The sequence below is a fragment of the Gasterosteus aculeatus genome, chromosome 7 (assembly GCF_964276395.1).
Source record: "Gasterosteus aculeatus chromosome 7, fGasAcu3.hap1.1, whole genome shotgun sequence".
NCBI lineage: Eukaryota > Metazoa > Chordata > Actinopteri > Perciformes > Gasterosteidae > Gasterosteus > Gasterosteus aculeatus.
The window spans coordinates 21,749,292-21,774,276 of NC_135694.1; the positions used below are offsets into that span (position 1 = coordinate 21,749,292).

Sequence of the window (24,985 nt, forward strand, 5' to 3'; positions counted from 1 at the left end):
GTTATTAAATGCCTTTATGCTCTCATTTAACTCGCTCAGCTGCACAATCGGTGACTTGATTACCAGAATATGTGAGATAAAACTGTGACACAAAAAAGCTTTTCTCAGCTGTAAAAAGCTGCGGCACCAAAATCCACACCCGGTTTGTTTACCTGAAACATGTGCACAGGCTGCACTGCAGGAGAAAAAAAAGAAAAGACAACAACACGGTGACGCTTCGCCTTGCCTACCACCGACCAATCACATTCCACGCGGAGCCGACTGTAACCAATGGCAGAAGGGCTGCCTGCGCCCACGCAGCCAATCGCTGTGAACATCGACCACTGATGCAACGGCCATGCAACAAGGCGGCTGAAAAACAAAGTGCGCTGTGAATCAAATAGTCCCTCGTCAAAACAATACCAAGCTGCACAGCGAAGTACAGTCGGTAAACTGGATCGGTGTGTGCGTGAGAGTCGCGTCCACGTAAACTCGCTGTCCCTACTTCCCTTGTCATTTACTGTCCCTGTACAACAACGGGTTGTAGGAAAAACAACGGCAAATTGTAACGCTTCACATAATATGATAACTTCTCAGATTACTGCCGAGATTAGACTATAAATCAAAACGAGATGGGAACTACTTGTTTTCCATCAGATTCAAAATCCGTTTAACTATTGGTTACATTGGGCCTAGTAAAATGTTATGGCCTATTCTTTTGTTATATTTCCTATTTACTTTTTGGGGTTTTGTTTCATTTCCACTCAACGCGACCAATGTTTCTTCCATCTCCATTGTGTGGCCGCATTACACCAGCAAGCCATTTGTAAGATATTACAAACCGGCCATTATATATCAATGGTTGTACTCTTGAATCAAGCACAAAAGGAACGAGTACTTTCGTAAGTGTGCGTATTTCATCACAACAGAGCGCAGCAACGGGTGTGCGGGACGTCCTTCCGCGGGACGCGGAGGGATCTGCACTCGGCAGCGCGGTTCCTCCCTGTGACGTAGTTGGTTGCTAGGTGTGAAAGAACTGATGCATTCTCACAATTAAGAAGCCCCTCAGTTTACAGGTCGACCACAACAAAGCAACAACTCGCCTTTTTTTTGTTGTTGTTGTTGCGCGGCCCCGGATATTCGGAGCTAAAATATGGCTCTTTAAACTCGCGAAGTCGTCGGACCCGATAAGAAACCGTGCTTTGCCTTAGCAACGCACCCTAAGTGCTCTACCTTTTTTCTCTGCAAGAATGGAGTAAGTCAAACTCTTTCTACTCGCTTTGCACACGACTGGGTCCAGTGTGTTTCTGCGTTGTCGTGTTTGTTGTATGCTTGTGTGTCACAAGTACAGTTGCGGAGGGGTCCTTATTTGGCTGCTTTCTCTTCTTTTTACATTTTTTTTCTATTTTAATATATTCTTACATACAAGTTGCCTTAATATTTAATTGGTCTTTAATGGCGGATTTGGTTTGCTTTGATAACAGTGCGTGACAGGGTTGATATCATAGAGCTCTTACTTTTCTTATTCACTGAAGAGTATCACGTTTCTGTCACTTCGTAGTGCGTGTTTTGCCACATTATTTCCACCGCATCTGCTAAACGGCGTAGGTAGTCAAATAGATTAATTGATTAATTTAAAAAAAAGGAACATGCAATCAGAACCAACTGGTCTGTATTAATCCGATTAAATAATCGCGGTGTCTCTCACTACAGTTTCTCTAGTCTGGTGCTACTTGACAACAGTCGGGCCGTTGGCATGGTTACTGGTCCCACGTGCATTGTGCTGTGGGGGAGTTCAGAGCTCCGCGGACTTCCATGCAGACGGGCTGGTTATTTAAAAATAGTTTGGTCCATTTTCATTTCCAGACAATTGATATTTGTTATAAATGCAGATGATTTGGCGAGTTATTTTGCTTTGCACCAACAATATATAAAAAAAAACATTATTTTAACATGATGACCTGCAAGCGATTTCTTATTCTGTATTTTATCTCCATCTACTAACAGATTCCCATTGAGAAACCTGCTGAGGGCAGCAAGCCTAAAGTCCCGGTCGACTGAATAAGTTGCATCTTTGAAGCAGCGTGTTTCTGATCCATGTTTCTGTTTGCCCTCCAGGTTTCATTATGCTCACCCAGCCCTGCTCTCTGTGGCCCATCTGTCAGACCCTGCCTGCTCCCAGCACATGCTTGGACTTGGACTGAATCAAAGTGCCAACAGACAATATGATGGCAACATCAGCTCCTGTTTGGAAGACTCTTCGTGTCTGCCCGGCAGACCCCCTCGCTCCCTCTCACCCACAGGCTAACCACAGCCAATCACAGGGGTGCAGGGGGGAGGTGTCAGAGGAGAGTCACCACTTAATTGGTGAGTTGCAGCGAGTACGCTTTTTTATATTTTTCCCCATTTCAGGTGGGCTCGGCACTGCAGCACATTCGTCCTTCTTGAACAGTAAGTAAAAAACTAGCTACGCCTAATATGTTGAGACGCCACAACTATAGTTTATGAAAGTCGGCTTTTGCTTCTCTCGATCTCGATGGCTTTGGGAAACTGCTTGGTGCAATGTCGGACGACTGACATTTTTATACTGAATCGTGTTATTTAGCTTGATTTCTTTTCCTCCACCAAACACATTGTCACGATTGCAATTTTTCTCTCTCCTCAATAGGTGATGGTCTCACTGACTGGATGACGGAAGAAGTGGATTTTTCCTCGTACCTCCCAAACTCTCCTTCCCCTCCCTCCTCCACCAATGCCTCCCTTCCCCCGTCGCCCCTTCAGAATGATATCCAGGTGCCCTCTGACTTGGAGGTCATGACCTCTCTGCTGCAAGAGGAACTTGCCCAACTTGAGGACTACTTCCTGTCTGAGCCACTGCCAGAGAAAGGGCCACGGCTCGGAAAATGCGACCGGGGTCCTCTGCCGGCGGGTCCTCAGCCGTTCTGTCAGCTGCCATACGCATCCTACTCTACATCTAACCAATCAGAATCCAGCCCACTCCTTGTTACCCTGGCAACCGGAGAACTGGACCTGCTGACTGTCTGTGGCGGGCCCATCGGGCGATCCAAAATTCCAAGACACGCCCCGTACAGCTGCAGTCGCCCCAGTGGGTGTGTTAGGAAAAGAGTCCCAGATGGGGCGAGGTTCAGTGAAGGCTACGATAACAGTTTGTTGAGTTCCAAAGGAAGCAACTCAGGTAACGCAGCGGTGACCCTCGCAGGTAGCTACGACTACGTAGAGGACGAGCAGCTGGTAGGGAAAAGCTACTGTCTGGGTAGTGCAGTCGAGGTCAGAAGATGTGGCGTTCTACCAAGAGACGAGAAAAATTGCTGTTTCAGTCAAGATGTCATAGGTGGCGCGAAGGTCGTCGGTGGTGGATTTGGCTTCGGTGGATCAATAAACGTCCCGCACAAGAAAGAGGATCTGCTGATGTACAGCATGAGGGAGGTCAGCGGAGGCACTAGTAACAACGAGGGGCTGAATAGTATCAAAACAAGTGTGGAGATGACAAAGGCCACCGTTTCGTGGAAATCGGAGAGCAGCGACGGTTGTTATCTTCCAGCAACACCGCAGTCCGAGGCCTATCATAGCTTCTTAAGCAACATCAATGAACAGGTGAAAGCAGAGAGTCTACAGAGAGGGCAACATGATTTGCACTGTAATTTCCTGGAGGATCAGGGCCCAGAGTGTCTTTTAATGTCGAGGGAGAGTTTGAGCTTGGAGTCACCAGGGCACAGACAGGCATGCAGGCTGAAGGAAGACCACTGCGCTTTGAGTTACGAAGACGACCTGGTTCCAGCCGAAGGCGGGAAGCGCAAACAGAAGAAGAGGGATCAGAACAAAACTGCCGCTCACAGGTGAGCTGCTCAATTCTAAATACAACCCTCGCCGTGTTTTCACAGGTGACGATCTGCATTTAATCTTTGCTTTCCTTAATCCAGGTACCGCCAGAGAAAAAGGGCAGAGTTAGACACTTTGGAGGAACAGCTGCACGGCCTGGAAGGGAAGAACCGGGAGCTCCGGGATAAGGCAGAGTCGGTAGAACGCGAAATCCAGTACGTCAAAGACCTGCTGATTGAAGTTTACAAGGCCCGCAGCCAAAGGCTCAAGCAGGACACAACAGCGTAGCACCAAGATCCTGCAAGTAGATTTAAAGCGGCCGCCGCCGGGAGAATGTGGCGCTCTTTGTGTCTGTGAGATTGTCCAAGATTGAATGTTTGATTTTTTTTCTTTTAATGCGGGTGGGGTAATTGCATGCTTTGCTATGACGTGAATTCTTTTTTACATTTTAAAATCAACACTATCCTATGCTTCCATTGCTTTCGCACTCTAATCACTTGAGCCTGCACTGTGGCATTGCAATGCTTTAAATGACAATCATTTTTAACGGATCTCACACTGCCTGGATCTACCAAATATGGTTATTTCCAAGAAGTAATGTTATTCACGATGCAGGTTTAACATGTTTAAACGCCTTACATTGGAATTGATGTCAGCAATAGAACTAAATGTGTTGGGTTTTTTTCAAATTTGATTTTGGAATTAGTGTATCACCCAAAGTTGAACAGTTAAAGTCATCCAACATGTTGTTGTCCAGACATGAAAGGGAGTCATTTCATTTTGACCACATTTTTTATACCTTTTTTAGAGTCATTTCTCGCCCCTCTTGAACAGCAAATATTATTATTATTATTTCGATTGCTATGAATATTTTAGAATATTTGGATTGCGCTTGAAGATGTATTGACTTTTAAAACTGCAAAAAAAACGGTCAGTGTACCGAAGAGCAAGAAACCTTTCGTCATCAACCGTAGCAAATATTTTATTAGTTTAATATTGTTATTCTTTCTTGGACAAAGCCTTTGATAGGTGCAGCCCAAAATATTTGATATGATTCGGATGCTTTTTGCATGTAGTTCCGTTTTACTTTTACTGAAGGTAAAATCAATTTTAACCAGCCTGTTTAAAAAATGTATTATTAAAGTAATTTTTAAAACATTTACATTGCTCTTTAAGCCCAAATCACATATTTCTTCCAGCAGTGACTATTGTCCAAATAATTCATTGTGACTAAAACAGAATTTGCTAATAATTATTTTTTTCCATGTTGTAAAATATCTATTTTGCAGCTCAGGACATACAATTTGTTCTCCAGTCCCATCCCAGTAGATTCCACGCAGGAGACGTTTGTCCTTAATTTTACAAGATTTAATTGTTTGTTTTTCCTGATGTAAGAAAGGGGCTCCATATGTAGAACGATTGTAAGTAGTGGAGTTTTAGCAGCCTCCCTATGCATGTTTTTCCATAAACGGAGTAGAAAATGTAGACTTTCAGAAATAAGATTTTTCTCTCTAAAGTGCTCGTTTAGGCAATACGTTTTATAGGCCTCTGGCTGATCTGCACTAATTTGTAACGACTTTGTATGTTCAGGGAATGAAGTGTGTTAGCCTTGTCTTTGTAGAAAAGAAAATGTCATTAGGGTTATTTGTTTTGGCAGTGTATGGATACTGTCTGTATTTATTGTCTGATTTATCTGATTTATTGATCAGGAAATAACTTACTGTTACTGTTAAATATGCCTATACCGGGCATATCTTTTTTTTTCTATGCATATTTATTTTAAGACAATCTTCATTATGAACGCAGAATTTTTTATTTATTCAGCTTTTGGCAATACATGTCACATGTTCAACTGCGACTTTTTGAAACCAAAAATATGTGACAGCACTTATAACGCTTTGTCATTTAATGTTTATTTAACCATGTATGCTCGTGTGAGGTTACTTTTATTAAAACATCAAATAAAAGGAGTCTAACTCGGCCCGTTTTGTTCTTTCAGAGGTTTTCCGTCCGGGCTGCTGCATCGACTGCAGCTGCTTCTGTAATAATCTGAAATCACGACCTGATGTCTAATGTATCTCGAAAACAAGTTGTGCCTCCTGAATGACATACATTAAAAAATAAAAAAAACTGCTATTGTTAGTCGAAAAAAATTATCGTTTTAAAAAGGAGAGAACAAATAACATCCAGCCCTCCGCAGTTGCAGAGCAGTCGCACACACACAAAAAATAAATAAATAAGTCAATGTTGTTTTACCGTCCAGAAAAACATTTCTTTTTGCCCTCAAAGACATCTTCTAAATGACGGGCGCCACCTGAACTCAACCGAAATTATACAAAAACGACAACCTGTGCAAATGTAACTGGAGAGAAAGCATTGTAAAGCAAATGTTTATTTGTCGCACTTACACAACAACAACAACAACTAGTTGTGTTTATAATTGGAAAAGTACAAAGAATATCTTCTCTCATTAAATACACAGGGGTCTCTCTGGAATTTCAGCTGCATTTTTTCTCTCCCGAAATGTGAACAGCAGTGTCATTAAATCAGAAACATCAGAAACACGTTTGTTTTATTTCATCACACAGCCACAACCACAACAAAGAAAGTTATTTTATATCCAACATATCCATCTTAACGGAGATTACTTAACGGAGTAATCATTATGTAAAAAAAAAAAACATTTTATAAAAAGAAGTAACGGGATATGATGATGACTGTAGTCGTCTACTACTGCTCAGAAACAGAGAAAGGTTGTAACGTAAGGAAGGAAAAGAACTATTTACGCAGCACTTTCAAACCTGCTGTCATTCCCCTTTAGCTGGACTCCCAGCTGCTCCACGAGCCGCCGGTAGTCACATTGTGGAGGTGCATGTTGTGAAGCCTGAAGAAGTTTCTCACTGGCATCGAGGGACCTCAGGACCTGAACGCAAAACAAAGGGACTCACTTGAACATATTTATTTCCATGTTTAAAGTAACAACACTGGCACAGAGGTGAATATCTGTGCATAAAGAAACCATAAAGAAACTCAATGTAATATTTTTATTCTCTCCAAAATTGTGAAAACTGTAAAAGACTGTGTTGTGTTGTCATCTGCCCTCCTATCAACTGTTACATTGTCTTTACCTGACGCATTTCCTCCCGCTCGCTGTACAGGCACATGGTTGCCACGGCAGCTTGCCTCACTGCATCGTTGGAATCCGTGCATGCAGCTCTCAGAAGCAAGCTGGACGTGTTTCCCGCCAACAACATGGACACAGCCCCGTCGACACGTAGCACGTTCCCCAGCGCTGCGCAGCAGTGGCGGCGTGTGGGGGCATCGGGGTCGCCGATCAGAGCCGTCAGCATGACCGCCGCCCTCCCGGCCTCCTCTGTCCAACCACGTCCCTCCTCCTCCTCGTCCGGTGGCTGTTCTAGTGCAGTAGCCATCTCTCCTTCCGGCTCGCAGTGGGCCTTCGCCGTAGTGTCGCCCTCTGCCTCGGAGCCACCCATTTTAACTCTGCCCGCTGCCGCCAGATACCCCAACCAGTTCCCGACCGCCCTACAAGCCCCACGTCGGACGGGAATGCAGGAATCATGAAGACGGTCTATCATGCTGTTGAAAACGTCCGGTTGCACGGTGCGCAGCGTAGGAGGCCTGAATGGATCTATATTTCCCAGGAGTCTGCAGGCGGCGGCTCTGATGGGGTCGTGGGAGTGAGCCAGCGCCCGGTGCAGCGCCGAGGCTTCCAGGTGAGGCCGGAGGCGGGCGAGCCGAGGGGAACACCGGGCTACTTGGGACAACAGAGTCAAGAGCTCCACGGCAGAATCCCACAACATCTCCAGCTGCAGCAGGTCAGAGAGCAGGGAACTGGCCGTTCTGGGCAGCGGCGTCTGGTGTTGGGAGGCAGCGAGCCGGCCGTCCCTGGGCGGCGCGAAGAAGAAACTGCAGTCCGCTTCTCCGAGGCGGTAAACGGAGCGCTGGGGGTCACACAGGAGCAGGCGGCTCAGCAGGGAGAGAGGCAGCTCTACCAGCGGAGGGGGAAGAGTTTTGATTACCTGCCGAAGCGCACAAAAACAAAAACAGAGGAAGAAAAAAATCGGAATCACCCAGACAACTCGTCACAGATCAAAACAGCAGACAACAAACGGCTCTACGTCCTCACAAGAGAGCGGAGGTATTGGGATGTACGGTGGTCGTTCGTAGGTCTTCATCGGCGCATTGGGAAGGCCCTCACCTGCAGGAGGCTCGCCACTATTCCACAAGTGTCGTACGACTGTAAAATGATGGACGTGGCGTCTGAAGGCAGGTCCAGGGCAAACGGAAAGCACAGCAGGTGGCAGCTCAACACAGACAGGCTGTCGTGACTCAGATCCACCTCGAGTCTCGCAGGGCCGCCGTCAGCAAACAAACGCAGGCTGAAGGGGGGGATAATGTGACATTGTTAGCTCCAGGAGCTGTAGCTGTGCTGCTCTAAGAGGAATCGGTGAGTTAAGAAACCAACCAGTCGGCATCCAGGAGCTGGCCGAGAGTGTATACACATTTGGATTCAGGCTCGGAAAACGGAGCAACGCACGAGTACGGATCCTTGGTGAAGAGAAACAGCGCAATAGACAGAAAGGAATGAAGCCCTGGGGTAAAAAAAAAAAAAAAAAAGGTGAGTCCAGATGGTGTTAAGTGTTCCTAAATAATGGTGGTTTGTAAGATGCATTTATTTTACCGTTTGGCGAACAGAGGCCTGTGCCGTGTGTCGTTCTTGCCAGTGAACTGCCAATGGTTTTCCATAGATCCAGAAACACCACTGGATCCAAAGATGAAGATCCGGAGCCATTTTCATGCTGTTAAAAGAAGAATCCGGCAAAGCTTAGAGAAAGAGATTGCAGGTGTATCTCTGGTCTCCATCCAGTCAGGTCCAAATTGTTGTCTGACCTCAGAGAGCGTGTGTAGGACTACAGACAGCAGGCCGTCGCACAGTCCAATGCCAGAAGGAAGAGGAAGTTTGGGCTGACAAGGCGACACAACGGGGGGATCACGTCAAACTTGCATCAGAAATTGTCAAATGATGCCAAATTACTTTATCACAGTACCTCATATGAGTCCAAAAGCAGTTTTCTCAGTAAGGAGGTTAGATTGTCCATATCCACTTTGACTTGAACATCGTGTTGTATTAACAGAGACAAAACAGAGGCGGCCAGATGCTAAATGAGAGATCACAGTCAAATTGATCACATAAAATATATGTAAACCAAAATGAATTGCCAGGACTCTATAAAATACACAGACTAGCTGAGTATTTCTTACCGCCAAAGGAATGAGGTTTGGTTGACTGAGAATTGTGATGAAAGGCTTTGTGAATTCCTCTAGTCTGCAGTGAGAGAACAGGTGATGAGCTGCAGTAGTTATGCTCACTCACTTACACTACACAGCATTCTACTGATGAGCCAGATAGTAAAGAAATGGACTACATCCAACCTCTGCTCTTCATTCACCCAGTCACAATGCTTCTCCCAGTAGATTATAAGCACAGCGATCATTTCTCCAAATGCACCGACGCTCCACGGTCGCTGAGTAGAGGAGAGGTTGAAATAGAGTCAGGGAAACGGACTAATTCATTAATTCCATTCCTGGGCACTGACCTTGATGAAATGCGAGTTGTCTACAGCATTGTGGACGAGGTTGAAGAGGACGTGAGGGAGTCTGAGCTCATTCCCAATGTGCTGCGACTGCTCAAGGTCAGAGGTCAGAATCAAGTTGTGTAAGACCTTCAACGGGAGGTGAATCCGCCACGGTTCTCTCACAACGCCTCCTGTTAGCTGACCCAAAGAAGAAAAACGACAAAATGTTAAATTGTCCGGGCGGTATAATCAATTTATGTTTTATTGGAAGTTGTACCTGAGTACCTGAGCTTCAAACTCCAGGATCTTGGATTTAAGTTCAGGCATGATTGCACTGTAATTTAATAGTTCATTCTGCTGTCTGTTGGGATGTGATTGTTGGGCCAGTATCTCCCAATAGTCCTCGCTGTCAACATCCTGAAAGAACAAGACATTATTGATACTATAAGAAAGTGGAACTGTTTCGCAGCTCGTTTTAAAATGTTGCCCTGTTACTAACTTTGAGAAAAAACAGTGTCACAGGTGGAAGAATACCAACGTTACCCTTTAAGACTGCCAGTTTATTTGTAACCAGGGAGGATTGGCAACTGGAAGAGAATATCTACTCCATGGAACAAGACCCATTCTGTTAATCGCAAATGTCTTGACTGGCCCTGACCTGCTTGTGCAGTGTGGTCTGGCTGTCTGCCTTGCATCTCTGCATCAGTCGCGGCCCAACTGCTACAGAGGGAAATTCCTGTTCGTAGTCCCTGCTAATCTGACCCCTGCGGAGGAAATGACCACAACCGTGAACACATACCTCGGGCTGTTTTGGGAAGTCTATTGTAACTTAATTCTGAACTTCCATTCACACCTGTGTTTGGATTTCACGCGGGCTTGACTCTTTGGTTGTGGGCTTTGATTGGCAGCGGCGGCTCTCGGGGATGCTGCAGCCGTCGCATAATTGACCCTTTCATTTCCCGCTCCATCCTTCTCTTTCTGTCAATGTACATGCATAAAAAAGCATAAAAGCTCCTTCAGAAATGTCCATGTGACCAATTTAAGAATACAAAATCAACATGCGACTTACTTTAGCGATGTCACCGCCTTCTGGTTTCCGTGTTTTGCCGCTGTCTGTCTGTTCCCTGGCCTTCTGCAATAACAGGCTCCCTCCGGGATTCTGCACTGTCTTTGCCGCCATTTGCTGAAGTTTCAGGGCCATCCTGTCCGGACTCGGTGTGACAGTCAGAGGGCAGAAAACGCCTGTGTCTAATAACACTGGGATAACACATTAACACAGGAATAAAAGAGTTCCAATAAGAACAGTCTTTCAAAAAGATCAGCATTGTGCACAATTGGCATTTCTTAATCATCACCTAAAACACCATCAGCGACAAAGGGATGATGCAAGAGGTCTGGCCACGACAACCGCTTCTGAGGGTCTTTGGTCAACAAACCCTTCAAGAGACTCTGGGAGGGAAATATCATATAAGCACCAATAACTTGTGAACGTGAATTGTGTCCGATCGGTTTGCCATATTTAAAATGAACATCTTTATACGGTGCAGATTTTTTAGCTTTGACTTAAATATGATGCAGGATGATCGGATTGCGGCTCTACTGTACCGTGCAGGTGTCGCTCATGGTGCCGGGCCATTTGACTGGGTCTCTCACTATAAGCTGCACTAGGTGCAAAAGGGAGGTTGTGGGGAAAGGAGGCGCCCCCGTGTGGAGTTCATAAAGGATGCATCCCAGAGACCAGAGATCAGCAGTGTGGTCATACGGCTTCTCCTCCACCAGCTCGGGAGACATGTACAGTGGCGTTCCCTTGATAGAAGTCAGCACCATGGTGGAGACGCTCATGGCCCTGGCAAACCTACAGTCAGACGGCATCACATGTAGCTTGCGTCCGGGGACGTGAATGATGCAGCAACTTTTCCTTTAAAATATCAACCTACCCAAAGTCACACAGCTTCACCACACCGCTTTTTCCCAACAGGATGTTTTGTGGTTTCATGTCACGATGAAGAATGCGATGGGAGTGTAAATAATACAGAGCTGAGACCAGCTGACAGGCGATCTCACGGACCTGAGAATGAGGGGAAGAATAAGCACATGGATCGTGGATCATTAGAAAGCATGATAAGCCTGATTTATGGCATTACTCTGTACGCTCATGACAATCACCTGACTCTCTGGTAGCTTCTCATCATCCTCAAGGATCTGGAACAACTGACCCTCTGCATACTCAGTCACAACCACAACCTTTAACAGACATAAAGAGTAATTATGAACTCACATGTAATGAATGATAAGTAGTAAGGTGGATACCATAATGGAAATGGTAGCAATATAGTAATAGTGTAGTAAACACATTCATGCCCTTTTACTGTGGAACATTATTGTAAATATACCTCAGTTTCAGTCTCAAAGCTGTCAAAGAGTTGAACAATGTTGGGATGTTGAAGACCCCTCATGATGTCAATCTCTCTCCTGAGACTCCGCAGCTCCTTCTCAGAACGACCCACCTTGGGCATGAACTTCAGAGCCACCACCTGAAGGAGACAGATGGCCGACACGGTGAAGCGGCGCGAGTAGATGCCAACAGTCACACGGCCGCTCAGAAGAAAAGCGACTCACTTGGCCGGTAAATCGTTTCCTTCCCTTGTAAACTCGGCCGAAGGAGCCCTCTCCCGCCAGCTCCAGGACGTGATACGAGTCCATGTCGACGGTTAGCGGGCAGAGACTAACGTTAGACGTCGGGGAAGTTCTTCCATCGCACGCGTTTACACACAGGGTCCGCGGGTGCGACGTTTGACTTTAAAAATGACGGGTTATCCTGAGGTATCAGTTGAACGGAACTTTTCCCGGTTTAGAGTTGTGTACTGTTAAAGTAGCGCTACTTGTTCGGATCCGGCGACAATAGAAATTATTAGCAAGTAGCTAACTGCCTATTCAAAAAAAGCAGCGAAAGTCACAATAGCCAAGTTTCACTTACCACACGAATAAACTGGTGTTCTTTTATTTGCGCATTTTCTTTCCACATTTGAACAAATAACAGTTTTTAAGCATTATTTTAAATAGTGTACTACACGAGTTCAGGCGGGCTATTTGGAGAACAGCACGCATGCAGGGGTCCTTAGCCTAGCAACAAGTGGTGCGTTCCTAGCAACGGGCTGAGAACGGACAACAAAGCAGACAGCAGGCCGGCAAGTGGCCTCGTGTGAGGAGCCGAGCAGTCCCACCCGAGAGGATCCACGGAAAAAGTCTTCTGCTACCCACATGCTCCCAGTACATCACAGGTTATCTATATATTTATCTATATTTAACGTTAGTTCAACGTGTCAACTTGACAAGCTTCCCTCTCCAACCTGTCCGCGGTTCTCTATCAACCTCTATGATGGTAGAGGGAGTGTTATTAAAGTCCCTTTCTTAAGTAAAAGTATCAACACCGCAATACAAATTCACTCTGAATTCAAAATGAGTAACAATATCAATTCGAAGTGTATTTTACAGAAAAGTATTCCACAGATACAACAGATTAGTAAATTAAATTGACAGGTAGTATATCACAAATCAATGTATTTCAAAGGGTGCATGTTGCACAAAGTAGATAAATAATAGTGAGTAAAACAATATGCTCCTCCGAAATGTAGCGGCTATATAGCCTTGTACTTGTCTTATCAGTTATGGATATTTTTTAGCAAAATACATTGGAATACTTTTACTTTTACAGGATGGATTTGCGTGTAATAACTAAACTGAACCTGGTCTTTAAATGGAAGGATCCCAGTTCCTGTGCTGTCCAGCAGATGTCGTACGCGAGTTACTGAGAAATTGATCTGACCTTGACATGTAAGCTGTATCAGAGAAGCCTCATATTCCTTCAAACGATTTCAGCTGCAGTAACATATGGACTTGTGTCATGTGCATCTACAGCTCTGCAATACTGCTGCAGCCCACTCGTGTCCATTCAAGATGCAGGCAATTGAAGCATCCTTCAGTAAAGGGCCTCGCAGGTATTTTTGTGAGATGAAAAGTACTATTATTGTGCACCTCTGCAATGTGGACAAAGGTGGGGACGATGCGGTGTCAGGCGAGGTCTGAACGCACACAGAGCCCTCGAAGTAAGTGGGACCTCTGATAATTCCTCGCGCTGCTTTGGGACATGATGACAGCCGTTTGCTGTTTGCTGAGTTTTAAGTGGCTGCAGACAAAGTCGTGAGCTGAGACGCGCATCCAATGAGCCGCTCCAAAGACTGCCCCCCTCCAAAAGAGAGATAGAGTTTCCATATTTTTTTTTTTTACACATGACGAAAATGCATAAAGTCCGCAGAAGGCAGCAGTCGACTTAGCCTACACAGGTGGAGAATGGGTCACGACTAGGAGGAGTTTGCACAGAGTGGACTTGTACGACCTGCATTGTTTTAGAGGGCTGCGCATTGAATTATGCTCTTCATCGTGATCTGACGCTTGCAGGTTCAATATCTTTTTATTTTCTCTGATGCCACAAACATCGTCATGTTTATCAGAGCGACCTTTCTCCTCTGCTTTATGGTTTCACTGTCAAAGCTCATCAGTTGCATGGAAACGGAACTTTGCTTCCCCATTCGATTGGATAACCACAAACACAACAGGGGAGATTTTGACAACGACGTGGAAATCCTAAATGGGAAATGTGTCTTTAAAATACGAGCCTTCCAGCAGGAATTTGTGATCGAATTGCACCAGGACTCGAATTTCATTGCGCCTTCCATTTCCAACCAAGACGAGTTCTGGCTCTCCAACACCGATGTCACCAGTGACCTGAGATGGTGTTTTTACTCCGGGTACGTGCACGCCGACCCGCATTCCTACGCGGCTCTGAGCCTCTGTAAGGGTTTACACGGTGCATTTGGCTTTCAAGGCTGGGAATATTTCATCGCCCCGGTGCAAAATGACACCACGACCGCGGAAGGTGCGCACATCATCCGGCGCAGAACCAGCAACAACCTGAAGCTCAATTCAACCTCTAGGTGCGCGGTGGACACCGGCATAAGTCTCCAGGTCGCGCGATCGTTGGAGAAATACAAGCGATTGCAAGATCACGACAATGTGACCGAAACGTTGCTGAAGAAGATGGGGAGAACGAAAAGGTTCGCTTCAATCCCCCGGTACGTGGAGGCGCTGGTGGTGGCGGACGAGTCCATGGTGCAGTTCCACGGAGAGGACTTAAACCACTACCTCCTGACACTGATGTCAGTGGCGGCGAAACTCTACAAACACCCCAGCATCCTCAACTCCATCAACATTGTGGTGGTGAAGATCGTGGTTATATCCGAGGAGGACAAAGGACCCAAAGTGTCCGGAAACGCAGCCATGACCCTGCGAAACTTTTGCACCTGGCAAAAAAAGATGAACCATAACAACGACAAGCAGCGTGACTACTGGGACACGGCAATCCTCTTCACCAGACAGGTAAAAACTAAAAACAAAGAGAGGCTTCGACTGAGTCCACGCTGCAGGGTCTGAAGAAACACGCGCTTTTACTAAATCGTAATTACGCACGGAAAGGCGCGAATCTGTATTTACGTGCTGAAATAATGAGGCGAGGATAAAGATAACGACATATATGTTTGAATCTAATAGTTCATTCGTCATCAAAGATAATCTGTCCTGCTGTGTCGGTCAATTGGTTCAAAACACGCTTCTCAGTAAATACACAGACCAACAATACCATGACGGCGTTGACGATGGGGCTTGGTCAACAAGGAAATGAGCAATAGTCTCTTCATGGAGCCCAAGAGGGTAGTTTTACAGACGTGGGACCCACCTCCAAGGTCTCTCTGCTCTCCGGGTCAGAGGTCAGAGATGAAGTCATTGCTCAAATTCACTGGTCAGTGTTTAAACCGCTGATCTATGATGAATTGCCTGTTCTGTGGAACCTTTTTCTTAGTCTGACGTTGAACAATTCGAATACAGTTGAGAAATCAATTTTTAGATTTGCACAATGTTCAATCTGCAGTGAAAGGGTCAAACTTCAGATGAAAAGCGTGAGAATGAAAAGGTGCGATGTGCTCTAATTACCTTTGGCCAATGTCACTAACATGAACCTACACATGATCGCAGTAAACCTCAAACAAATGCTTGTTTTGACAGCAATTTAAGTGCCACAGGGGACGCATTAGTCGGAAGTGTCCTTTTTCACTCAGCGTTTCCCATTCCTCCTCCAGCTGAGTTCTTTCCAGCCCTAGCCACCACCTCGCCTGGTTCTCATTAAACAGGCCCCAGAAGGGAGAGATAGAGGGAGCAAAAGAGGGGGGGGGGGGGGGGGGGGGGGAGTTAGGAGGGGGGAGGTTCCCATGTGCATGTCAGAAGAGATGTCACATCCCTCCATGTTTGGGCCCCACCTGCTCAAGCCCGGTCTTATTGAACAAGATGCACCAGAGGGGCGGTCCTGCACAGCTGCAGTCAGCCGGTGCTGTTACATCTTCACAACACATTCTTCACTGTCCCACACTTCCTCTCTCCTTCATTCTGTTTACTACAGAGCGTGCGCTTACTGTTTAGGGCACGACATTGCAAAAGATGGGACGCATTTTCCGTGAACGCACATCCGCGTCATAATCTAGGAAATGACCAGGCTGTGGGAGAGCACGCCCCACATGCAGAGTTTGTGTTTGAAACTGCAGCCAGTTTAAATGACCCCATTCGACATTCAGCCCTGGAACTGGAGACAGTGAGTCACACAGCTGTAATCTGCAAAATACAGCAGTAAGACGGACGTCAAGGGATCCAGTCATTGTATGAGTGACATTGTTTGAATAACATTTTTTTTCCGCCTTATTTATGAAAAAATTGCCATCAGAATTAATTCTCAGTCCTAAACAAATATACAACATTGCTTTTTGTGAAAAACATCATCATGTCAATATGCCAGGTTTTGTTTGACAAATCGGATGTATTTTTATACCCAACCTTCTGCCCTTCAGGCCTCTAACGTGCATACAAACCTGTTCACCTCTCCCAGACTCAATGCTCTTATTATGCTTCACACTTTAACTTCATATATCAAATAAAGAATCTGCACAAAGACCAACTGATAATGGAACATTCTTCTGTTGATTCTTGACTTGGTGACAGAAATGAGTCAGTTTAGTCAGTGGTGTTGTTTTCGTCTACCACGGCTTCCAGTGGACATTTAAGGCACGTCCATTGTTTGCTGTTTACCATCCTACAGTGTATTTTTCTGGTTTAATGAGGACCAACTCAGTGTTGTCCAGAGGCCTTCGTGCTTGTCTTTAAACTCCATCCCCAGCGTGACTGTTGTTAAAAGAATGTTGCAAGTTTACGCAGTTCGTTAGGTTAAACAGAATGTTTATTGCATGTGATGCATCCAGTCTGACTGTAAATCTGACATATTTAGGTTTTCCCAGGGAGAGCAGGGGGATTTTACTTGTTTGCCTTTACTTACGTGATAGATAATTGGTTGAGAAAGAAAAGAGCACACCCAAAAACGTCTGTATTTTATAAAGCAATAGCATCTTATCAGACGCCATTTTCCACTGCTCATAGTCTCGAGTAAGTACGAACCGGCGTGATAGTTATGAACCCTTCCCCCTCAGCATGAACTGTAAAGGGCCATGTGGTGGTTGAATGCATTGCAACCTGTACACAAAATGAAATGGAAACATTTCTCTGCTAAGATAACTTGTACATTGTATTGTACATTGTAGAAACACACAAATAATCTAAAGGTAGACAACGGATGGGAGAATTAAGTCGAAGCAAAGAACAAACTCATTGACACTTCTTCGACCTTTTTTCTACGCTCCCAAAAGGCCCAATAGTTCAGATGTCGCCTTCACACATGTGCACATCTGGACTAGATTTGCACTGGGCAACAATTGTGGTTTATTCTAGGAATGATTTGTCATAGCACTCAGAGTCTTCACTTGGCTCTGTTCTTCATGTGTACATCCATCTCAAAGGGGGGTTGACATTAACCCGGGGCTTTGCTTTATCTCTAGTAGCTGACCTCCATTTGTTTTGTGTGTTTTTGGGGCATGCAGAGACAGAGCTGTTTAGGAGCCAGGCAGATGGGCGGTTCTCTGTGGCGGTTAGAGCAGAAGTTGGCCTGTGATTAGACCGTTCGGCTCCAAATGGATGCTCACTACAATTGGGTTTTTAAAACCTTGTGGTGCAGAAATAGGTCATCTGGAAACTCTGCTCTGACATGGAAATGTTGCGATTGGGGACATTTAGATTACCTCATAGAAGACGGTGTGCTCTAAACACTGTTTTACCACTAAAAATACTTCAAGGCTGGCTTGTGGAAAGCTTGACTTAACACTATCGCATCTTATCCGAGCTAGAAACAAACCTCGCTGTAATGAAGAGGACAATTCAAAAAGGAGCATTCCAGTTGGTTTCAACGTATTTCTGTGCATCACTTCTACTAGCATTAATAACTTTGTGCTAATGGAGGAAACTGCTGAAGGGAAGAATGTGACATCCCTAAAGAGAGGTCAAGTAACAGAAACATCACATGACCAGACAGGTTTTAAACAAACTGCCAGGTTGAATTTTACAACCGGGATAGAATTTTCACTCAGAAAGTGTAAAAATAAACATATATACATATATATACACACACAGGACCTGTGTGGAGCTTCCACCTGTGACACTCTTGGCATGGCAGATGTTGGCACCATGTGCGACCCAAAGAGGAGCTGCTCCGTGATCGAAGACGACGGCCTGCCCTCAGCCTTCACCACCGCTCATGAACTCGGTGAGCCCACGCGTCCATTATTCAACACACACAAGTACTGCAACATTTCCTGTAGCGTGAGTGCATATGCACAATTGACGGATTAACGAATCCGTGTAATTCACGAAAGACATCTGGCATCTTGTTTCCCCCCCGACAGGACACGTGTTCAACATGCCACACGACAACGTGAGGGCGTGTGAGGACGTGTTTGGGAAGCTTCAGGACAACCACATGATGTCCCCCACTCTCATTCAGATCAACCGCACCAGCCCATGGTCCCTCTGCAGTGCGGCCATCATCACTGAATTCCTGGACAGCGGGCATGGTGAGCTTCCACCACCCCTGACCCCCTGTGCTCGACTCCTAGCAGCCCCACAGCTGGTTTTAAAATCGTCTAAAGTCAAAGTCAAGACAGACACAAATACACACTTACAATCATTAAAGGGTAAATTCACAGATTTTACAGATAAATGTCTGTTGACACGTTTCGGCGAGCACTAGTGCATGTGTGAGAATGATTGTATAAAGTATTTTGTAGGTCCAGTAGGATCTATGTGAGGACTAATACTGTATATTGTCTCAAGTGATGCATGGAGATGGTTTGACAGCAGTGGTTGAAGGCTACAAGTTTGAAAATAAAGGGGGTGAATATAACCTCTTTAGCCAGCTCCTCATCTGAGTTTGAGGCTGCAGATTAAGACACCAGTGGTCGAGTTGCATTGTGGGTAATGAGATGGAACATTTGTTTTTGCTTTGCTGCACCACTTTTGGTACTTTTTCTTTTAAACTTTCTACCATCAATGCAACAATGTCATAGGCGAGCAATGCTAAATTGATGAAGCACTCATTTGATGAGGTTTGATGTTGATCCCATTAGGAGAGCATAGATTCATTGCTTTATTCACATAATCAGACCTTTTCCTGTCTACGGCTGTAACCCTAAATATGTATAGCACCATGCTTGTAGAAAAGACGAGCAAAGCCAGAGAGACATTCATTGGGTTGGAAGCAGAATGTTTGCCAAGCAGGCCAGACCACAGTACTTTGCCTCGGAGCAACGCTAAACGTTTATTTTAAAACAGCCCCCACATCTGTCCCAAATTAGAGAGCTTGTTCTGGGGAGAGTCGCCACAGTGGTTTGGACAGAGAGGTGTATCTGCCCTGGGTTTCCCATGCAAGTTTAACCCAAAACACACCCTTACTTCTCTCTGGGTCCAAAGATGATCCGAGGACATAAGAATCCAAAATGGTTCGGAGCAATGACCATTTTTCACTCGTCAGGGAATAATTTCTATCCAACAATCTTGTAACTTGGGTTCTCTCTTGGCCATCTGTCATAAATCTGGACTTCAAAAAGCGGAGAAAAAAATCACGTTGCCACATGTTTGAGGCAGTTTTCATGCAGTGCTGCACCCAAAATGATTTGTAACCAGTTCATTTCTTCGCACACACAATACCAGCTATTGTTTCCAATGGCTGCTCTTTGGAGAGAGAGTAGGGAGGAAGAGGTGAGGTTAAGCTAGTTCAGTGTAGAGTGACTTGTGTGTATAAGATTGTACTATGTGTCAACCAATGTTTCTTCTGCACAATTTGCAGTGACATGAGACTTAACAAATTTGCAAACAATCACGGCTCACTGACTTGCTATTTGTTATGAATTCACGCCTACAAAAATGGCATAATAAACATTTCAAAGCGCGTGAACAAAGTTTTTCCCCAGTGCAAAAGCCTGTTTTGGAAGTCTAAATTCCCCATAAGGGTGAGAGGCTGTGTGATAAAAACCTCCTCCTGGAAACCTTCTCGTCCAGTGACGTTGATCTTTCATGTTTCCAAGAACTTGCTCGTCAAACTCTTCCTATTATTTCTCTTGGAAAGGTTTCTGTTTTGTTGTAAACGGGGTCACTTGACCTTTGAGCTGCTTGCTTCCCTTACGGCATTTCTAAACCATATCTAAAGATTCTCATTATAAAACTTGAGAGGATGAGTTTTGGAGTTTTTAGGAAGTGGTTAAGATGGGGTTGGGCGGCCCGGGGGGCGCTCATGCGTGTGTGTGTGTGGTATGTGGCATGCGTTGCACTAGGCTGTATTTTCACTTCAAAGAGTCCAAATCACAAGAGCAATGACTGTTCACTGCCTCCAACCCACAATCCCATCCACACACACACGCTGACACACAAACACACTTAATGAAAAGTTTGGTGGAAATACTGATGAAGAATTGCAGTTTTCCCTCATTTTGTGATCAAACGGGCGATGAAACCCGAGAGAAGAGTCTGTTGCTCACCGAGTCTCCCTCTTCTAGGGGAATGTTTGCTCGACCATCCTCAGAAACCGTTGTTCCTCCCTGACGTGATGCCGGGAACGTCCTACGTCCTCGAGCGCCAGTGTGAGCTGGCGTTCGGAGAAGACTCCAAGCCCTGTCCCTTCATGCAGCCGCCGTGTGGCCGTCTGTGGTGCACAGGAAAATCCAACGGCCATTTGGTGTGCATGACTCGTCACTTCCCCTGGGCAGACGGCACACACTGTGGGGACAATCAGGTCTGCAACCAAGGGGTCTGTTCCAACAAACAGGTCCCACGTGTGAAGGTAAGGCTGGCATAAAGAGATGGATTTGTACCTTTACGGCCATTTGCTGTCCAATGCTTCACCAGTTTGTGTATTTCCAGGTGGACGGCCGTTGGGGAAGGTGGGGCCCGTTTGGTTCCTGCTCACGCACATGCGGCGGCGGCGTCCAACTCTCTAAAAGAGAGTGTAGCAACCCAGTTCCGTCAAATGGGGGTAAATACTGCCAAGGGGTGAGGGTCAAATACCGCTCCTGCAGTCCGAACCAGTGCACTGAAACAGGTACGAGGCCCTTAGCAGGTCAACGATGTCCAAGGGCATTTTCCCATGTGTTCCCCCCTCTCATCTCTTATCCTCCCCCCGGTGTAGGTAAGACTTATCGCGAGGAGCAGTGTGCCAGCACTGGCCGCAGTTTTAACAGTAACCGCATCGACCCCTCCGTGGTGTGGGTACCCAAGTACTCTGGAGTGTCCACCGATGACAGATGTAAACTCATCTGCAGAGCTAACGGCACTGGCTACTTCTATGTCCTGGCACCCAAGGTAAACATTACTTTCTGCTTTGTCTGAACAAATGTCAGGATAGTATGATTAGTGGTTGGACAAAAGTCTGGATAAATTAAGGTTTGAGATATGAGGTCTGGGTGGACGAAAGAGAATAAACGTTAGACAGCTGCCTCTGGTGTAAGTGCAAAGAACGAAGGAAGGAATGAAGGAGAAAAGGAGGACAATTCGTTCAGATAGCAGGGTGCAGAGTGAGCTTTAGCAGCAGTGAAGCAGAGTTCACACTTCGCGGTCCATCAAACCGGCTCAGGGAGAGTAGATAACAGTGCTCAGGGGACACATAGCTCTAAAACACAGAGCAGCTAGATTATTTTAACCATTTAGTTGTAACTTTAAACCAAAAATGAGTGCACTGCTTTCTGTGGACCGTTCCATTTAAAATGTTAGCTAGAGTTTGGTTTCTTATGTCTGACACATTTTAGGATTAGAAAAGTCAGAGTCAACCGCTAAAGAGAATTTAATAGTTGCAAATATTTGCAAACAGACCAGCAGTTGACATATATGAGATATGATGCCACCAAATCAGAATATTATATTGTATCTCTCATGTACCCGGTGTGTTCACTGTAAAACAAATGTATTATCAGATACAATTTAAATGTTTTTTGTCTACTTGCCTATTTGCCTAATTTAGAAAATGGGAGAGTAAATAGAGAACTGTGCATGCATTTTGTGTATTTTAATAAAATGGAATGTAGTAAAGATCTGTTTAAAAAATCCTACTGTGTTTGCGGCTTGTAACAAAATATGTAAGAATTCTGTACTTTTTAGTATATGACAAGCTAACCTGTTAATGTTATTGTTCCGACAAGGTTGTGGATGGGACTCCATGCTCCCCCGACTCCACGGGAGTGTGTGTCCAGGGGAAGTGTATCAAAGCCGGCTGTGACGGAAAAATTGGCTCTACCAAGAAGTTTGATAAGTGTGGAATCTGCGGAGGAGATAGCAAGGGCTGCAAAAAGGTGTCGGGACTCTTTACAAAGCCTGAGTGAGTAAAATCCACACCGTCACAGGATATTGCTAACGTCATTCATATCCCCCCGCCCGAATTAACCACGGTGCATGATCCACTTCACTATGTACAGCTCTCATTGACTGCAAAATGTTTTGGCACGCAGGCACGGCTACAACTTCGTGGTCATGTTACCGCTGGGCGCAGCCAACATAGACATCCGTCAGCGAGGCTACAAGGGAATGAGGAGTGACGACAACTATTTGGCGGTTAAAAACAGCCAGGGCCACTACCTGCTCAATGGGAACTACATCGTGTCAGCTGGGGAGAGGGACATCATCATAAAGAACAGTCTGCTGCGCTACAGCGGCACGGCCGGCCTCGCCGAGACCCTGCAGGCCGTCAAGCCCTTGGGAGAATCCCTGACCGTGGAGGTCCTGTGTGCCGGCAAGATGACGCCGCCTCGCATCCGCTACTCCTTCTACCTCGCCCGTCAGGCCAAGGAGGAAAAAGTTAAGAAGGAGGAGCGCGTCAACTCCCATAACAGTGTTCTGTCCGAGGACAGCGTCAAGGAGAACGGGGGCGACACCCTGAAGAAGTCTTACAGCAAGGAGGAGCCCTCTCTCGGGAAGTGGATATCCACAGGTTGGGATCAGTGCTCAGTGAGCTGCGGCGTCGGCTTCCAGAGGAGGATGGTGCAGTGTCTGAGTGCAGATGAGAAGCCGTGGTTGGACTGTGATCCTTCACAAAGACCCCCAGCCACCAGGGTTTGTGGAGATCCCTGTCCGGATTGGCACATTGGGCAGTGGTCACCTTGCTCCAGAACCTGTGGGAAGGGCTTCAAGAGGCGACCGTTGCACTGCAAAAACCAAAGTGGGCATCTGCTGCCAAGGGACCACTGCGCTGGCTTACGCAAGCCACAGGAGCTGGACTTCTGTAACCGAATGCCTTGCTAATGACTAAAACGTGTAAACTAGAAATGGTTGTTTTAAAAGGGGGCTGAATCAAATCCACCTGCCAGCATCACACACCACACACACTGTCGGATGCAGGAGAGAGTAAGTCGCAGGATGAAGGATGAAATTATTTGTTTTCCACTGCCATCACTCTGAGTGCAAAGAACATCGTCCAGGTCTTCTTCTTCTGCTGAAAGTCCATGATAGAAAAGTCAAATTAAATGTAGTGGAATCCTATTTGCAAGCAATCTAATCGAATTTACCTGATGAGTCTGAAATTCATTTTATGTCATGTTTTAATTGTTCAGATATCAAACGTTTTAGTTGAGTCTTTCAAATAGATAAATTATTCCCCCTGGTTTTCCAAACAGTTACTCCAATATACGCAGATTTACCTTCATAACTTCTTCCAACTGGAGTAATATGTAATGCTGGCACGATTACCATTATGTGCAATCTTCAATCAGCTTTTTCTCAAAATTAACTGAGAAAACAAACAGATCACCTAATTTCCCTTAATGTTCTGCTTTTGCTGCCTTTATGAAAAGCATTACTCATTGAAAACTGGGGAGCTGATCAACCAGCTGCAACATGGAAACAGTTTAAACTACAAACTAAAGTCACATTGGTGGTTTTCATAACAGATCCAACAAAACAAAGCAGGACAGGAGACAATGCGCAGTGAGGGATTGCATCAGGCTGCACTCAACATAACGCTGCTTATTGGAAACAAGGACTAAAACATACGGCTTATCTTGTCTCAATAATGTAGCCAAACCTGCCGAACCCACACAGCCGCCTCCTCCGTGCAGCGTGTTTGACTTCTTCCTTCATTGCCTTTATCATTTGACCACAGCAGTTGTCTTCTCAGTTCATAGTGTTCAGCCATATCGAGTCACGCTTGTCTGGCACGGTTACCACTGTAATTTATTATCAATGAGCTGATAAAGCGAAGAGTGGAAGAAAAACTGGCAAACCCTCCGTTTTGCTGTACAGAATTTGTGTTTTCCTGGACCGTCTTGTTCGTGGCCCCAAAGCCGGAGCCGAGATGTTCTTTCTACAGACATGCTGAAATCCTGTAATCCATTATATTCTTGTTTTGTTCCTTTACGGGGCCACAGTGTCCAGTTCAACCTCCAACTAAGGGAGGGATCCTGCGTTAGTTGGATTATCATTTTTATTTTGTATCAGCCTTTGCATGTTGTACAGTAAAAGAAAACTATGACCCATGGGCTGCATTGTATACTATGTATATATTTATTCAGCTCTGTGCAAAACAAATGTAAATACTTTTAAAATACTTTTTTACACAGGCATTTGTAATTGTCTTTGACTTCAGTGTATTTATTCCTAAATAAAGCCATCCATGTATAGTTACAACTACTCAATCTTTCTTTCCAATGCATTTAATGGATTCACTTGAACATTGTAGTTGGGGTAAATCCATGCAGGGTTTTGGCCGCTGGAGTAGGCAATTTGTTGCAGGGGACAGGGAATCTATGGGACAAAAAAGGCTTTTTAAATTAACTGTGCAAATTTAGCGGCAAAGCACAATAACAACCTGTTGAGTTTGCCAAGCGACTGCATTTACAGCATTTATTCTTCTTTGAATGAGATTGGTTCCCAACCAAGAGTTCAGCTTTTGCACAGCAAAATCCTTAAAGTCTGAATCCTTAAAATCAAGGTTTTCTGAGGCTTCTTAGTACCTGTGAGCAACATTTGTCCATAAGCTATACTCCAGAAAGTTTGAGGTAAGGCTAAATGCACTAAAAGCCATTTTCCGGATAATGTAATTCATAGTTTTT

General features: G+C 45.3%; 3 protein-coding genes across 4 annotated transcripts; 2 read left to right on the top strand and 1 right to left on the bottom strand.

Annotated features, from left to right (window-relative positions):
• Positions 1-322: 322 nt before the first annotated feature.
• Positions 323-5,799, top strand: atf5a (activating transcription factor 5a). Of its 2 annotated transcripts, none has more exons than XM_040181287.2 (4): positions 323-1,234; positions 2,098-2,346; positions 2,648-3,836; positions 3,921-5,799. In XM_040181287.2, exons 2-4 carry the CDS (start codon positions 2,205-2,207, stop codon positions 4,105-4,107), a joined length of 1,518 nt encoding a protein of 505 aa, XP_040037221.2. In that variant the 5' UTR covers positions 323-1,234; positions 2,098-2,204; the 3' UTR covers positions 4,108-5,799. The 2 variants fall into 2 exon arrangements, with proteins under 2 accessions (XP_040037221.2, XP_077961291.1); XM_078105165.1 differs by having other exon boundaries at positions 996-1,234; positions 2,098-2,430.
• Positions 5,800-6,195: 396 nt separating this feature from the next.
• On the bottom strand, positions 6,196-12,316 carry stk36 (serine/threonine kinase 36 (fused homolog, Drosophila)). The gene is made up of 20 exons (XM_040181284.2): positions 12,036-12,316; positions 11,810-11,950; positions 11,583-11,660; positions 11,354-11,484; positions 11,022-11,271; positions 10,772-10,865; positions 10,486-10,673; positions 10,270-10,394; positions 10,075-10,180; positions 9,702-9,833; positions 9,438-9,614; positions 9,274-9,365; positions 9,103-9,166; positions 8,889-8,999; positions 8,731-8,805; positions 8,522-8,639; positions 8,306-8,432; positions 8,039-8,219; positions 6,948-7,859; positions 6,196-6,742 (listed from the first exon to the last, which is right to left on the bottom strand). Exons 1-20 carry the CDS (start codon positions 12,117-12,119, stop codon positions 6,602-6,604), a joined length of 3,327 nt encoding a protein of 1,108 aa, XP_040037218.2. The 5' UTR covers positions 12,120-12,316; the 3' UTR covers positions 6,196-6,601.
• Positions 12,317-12,525: 209 nt separating this feature from the next.
• LOC120822023 (A disintegrin and metalloproteinase with thrombospondin motifs 15) lies at positions 12,526-24,557 on the top strand. The gene is made up of 9 exons (XM_040181285.2): positions 12,526-12,697; positions 13,132-14,852; positions 18,033-18,165; positions 18,305-18,472; positions 20,450-20,733; positions 20,814-20,991; positions 21,079-21,251; positions 22,085-22,260; positions 22,391-24,557. Exons 2-9 carry the CDS (start codon positions 13,917-13,919, stop codon positions 23,178-23,180), a joined length of 2,838 nt encoding a protein of 945 aa, XP_040037219.2. The 5' UTR covers positions 12,526-12,697; positions 13,132-13,916; the 3' UTR covers positions 23,181-24,557.
• Positions 24,558-24,985: the final 428 nt, after the last annotated feature.

Bases quoted from the DNA above. Each gene is read 5' to 3' on its own strand.
- atf5a (XM_078105165.1), top strand. From the start codon at position 2,205: ATGATGGCAACATCAGCTCCTGTTTGGAAGACTCTTCGTGTCTGCCCG. The intron at 2,431-2,647 runs GTAAGTAAAAAA...TCTCCTCAATAG, and splicing joins ACATTCGTCCTTCTTGAACA to GTGATGGTCTCACTGACTGG. The intron at 3,837-3,920 runs GTGAGCTGCTCA...TCCTTAATCCAG, and splicing joins AACAAAACTGCCGCTCACAG to GTACCGCCAGAGAAAAAGGG.
- stk36 (XM_040181284.2), bottom strand. From the start codon at position 12,119: ATGGACTCGTATCACGTCCTGGAGCTGGCGGGAGAGGGCTCCTTCGGC. The intron at 10,395-10,485 runs GTAAGTCGCATG...GTACATTGACAG, and splicing joins AAGGCGGTGACATCGCTAAA to AAAGAGAAGGATGGAGCGGG. The intron at 8,220-8,305 runs GTTGGTTTCTTA...CCCCCCCTTCAG, and splicing joins CAGCTCCTGGATGCCGACTG to CCTGCGTTTGTTTGCTGACG.
- LOC120822023 (XM_040181285.2), top strand. From the start codon at position 13,917: ATGTTTATCAGAGCGACCTTTCTCCTCTGCTTTATGGTTTCACTGTCA. The intron at 14,853-18,032 runs GTAAAAACTAAA...ATACACACACAG, and splicing joins CAATCCTCTTCACCAGACAG to GACCTGTGTGGAGCTTCCAC. The intron at 21,252-22,084 runs GTAAACATTACT...TGTTCCGACAAG, and splicing joins TCTATGTCCTGGCACCCAAG to GTTGTGGATGGGACTCCATG.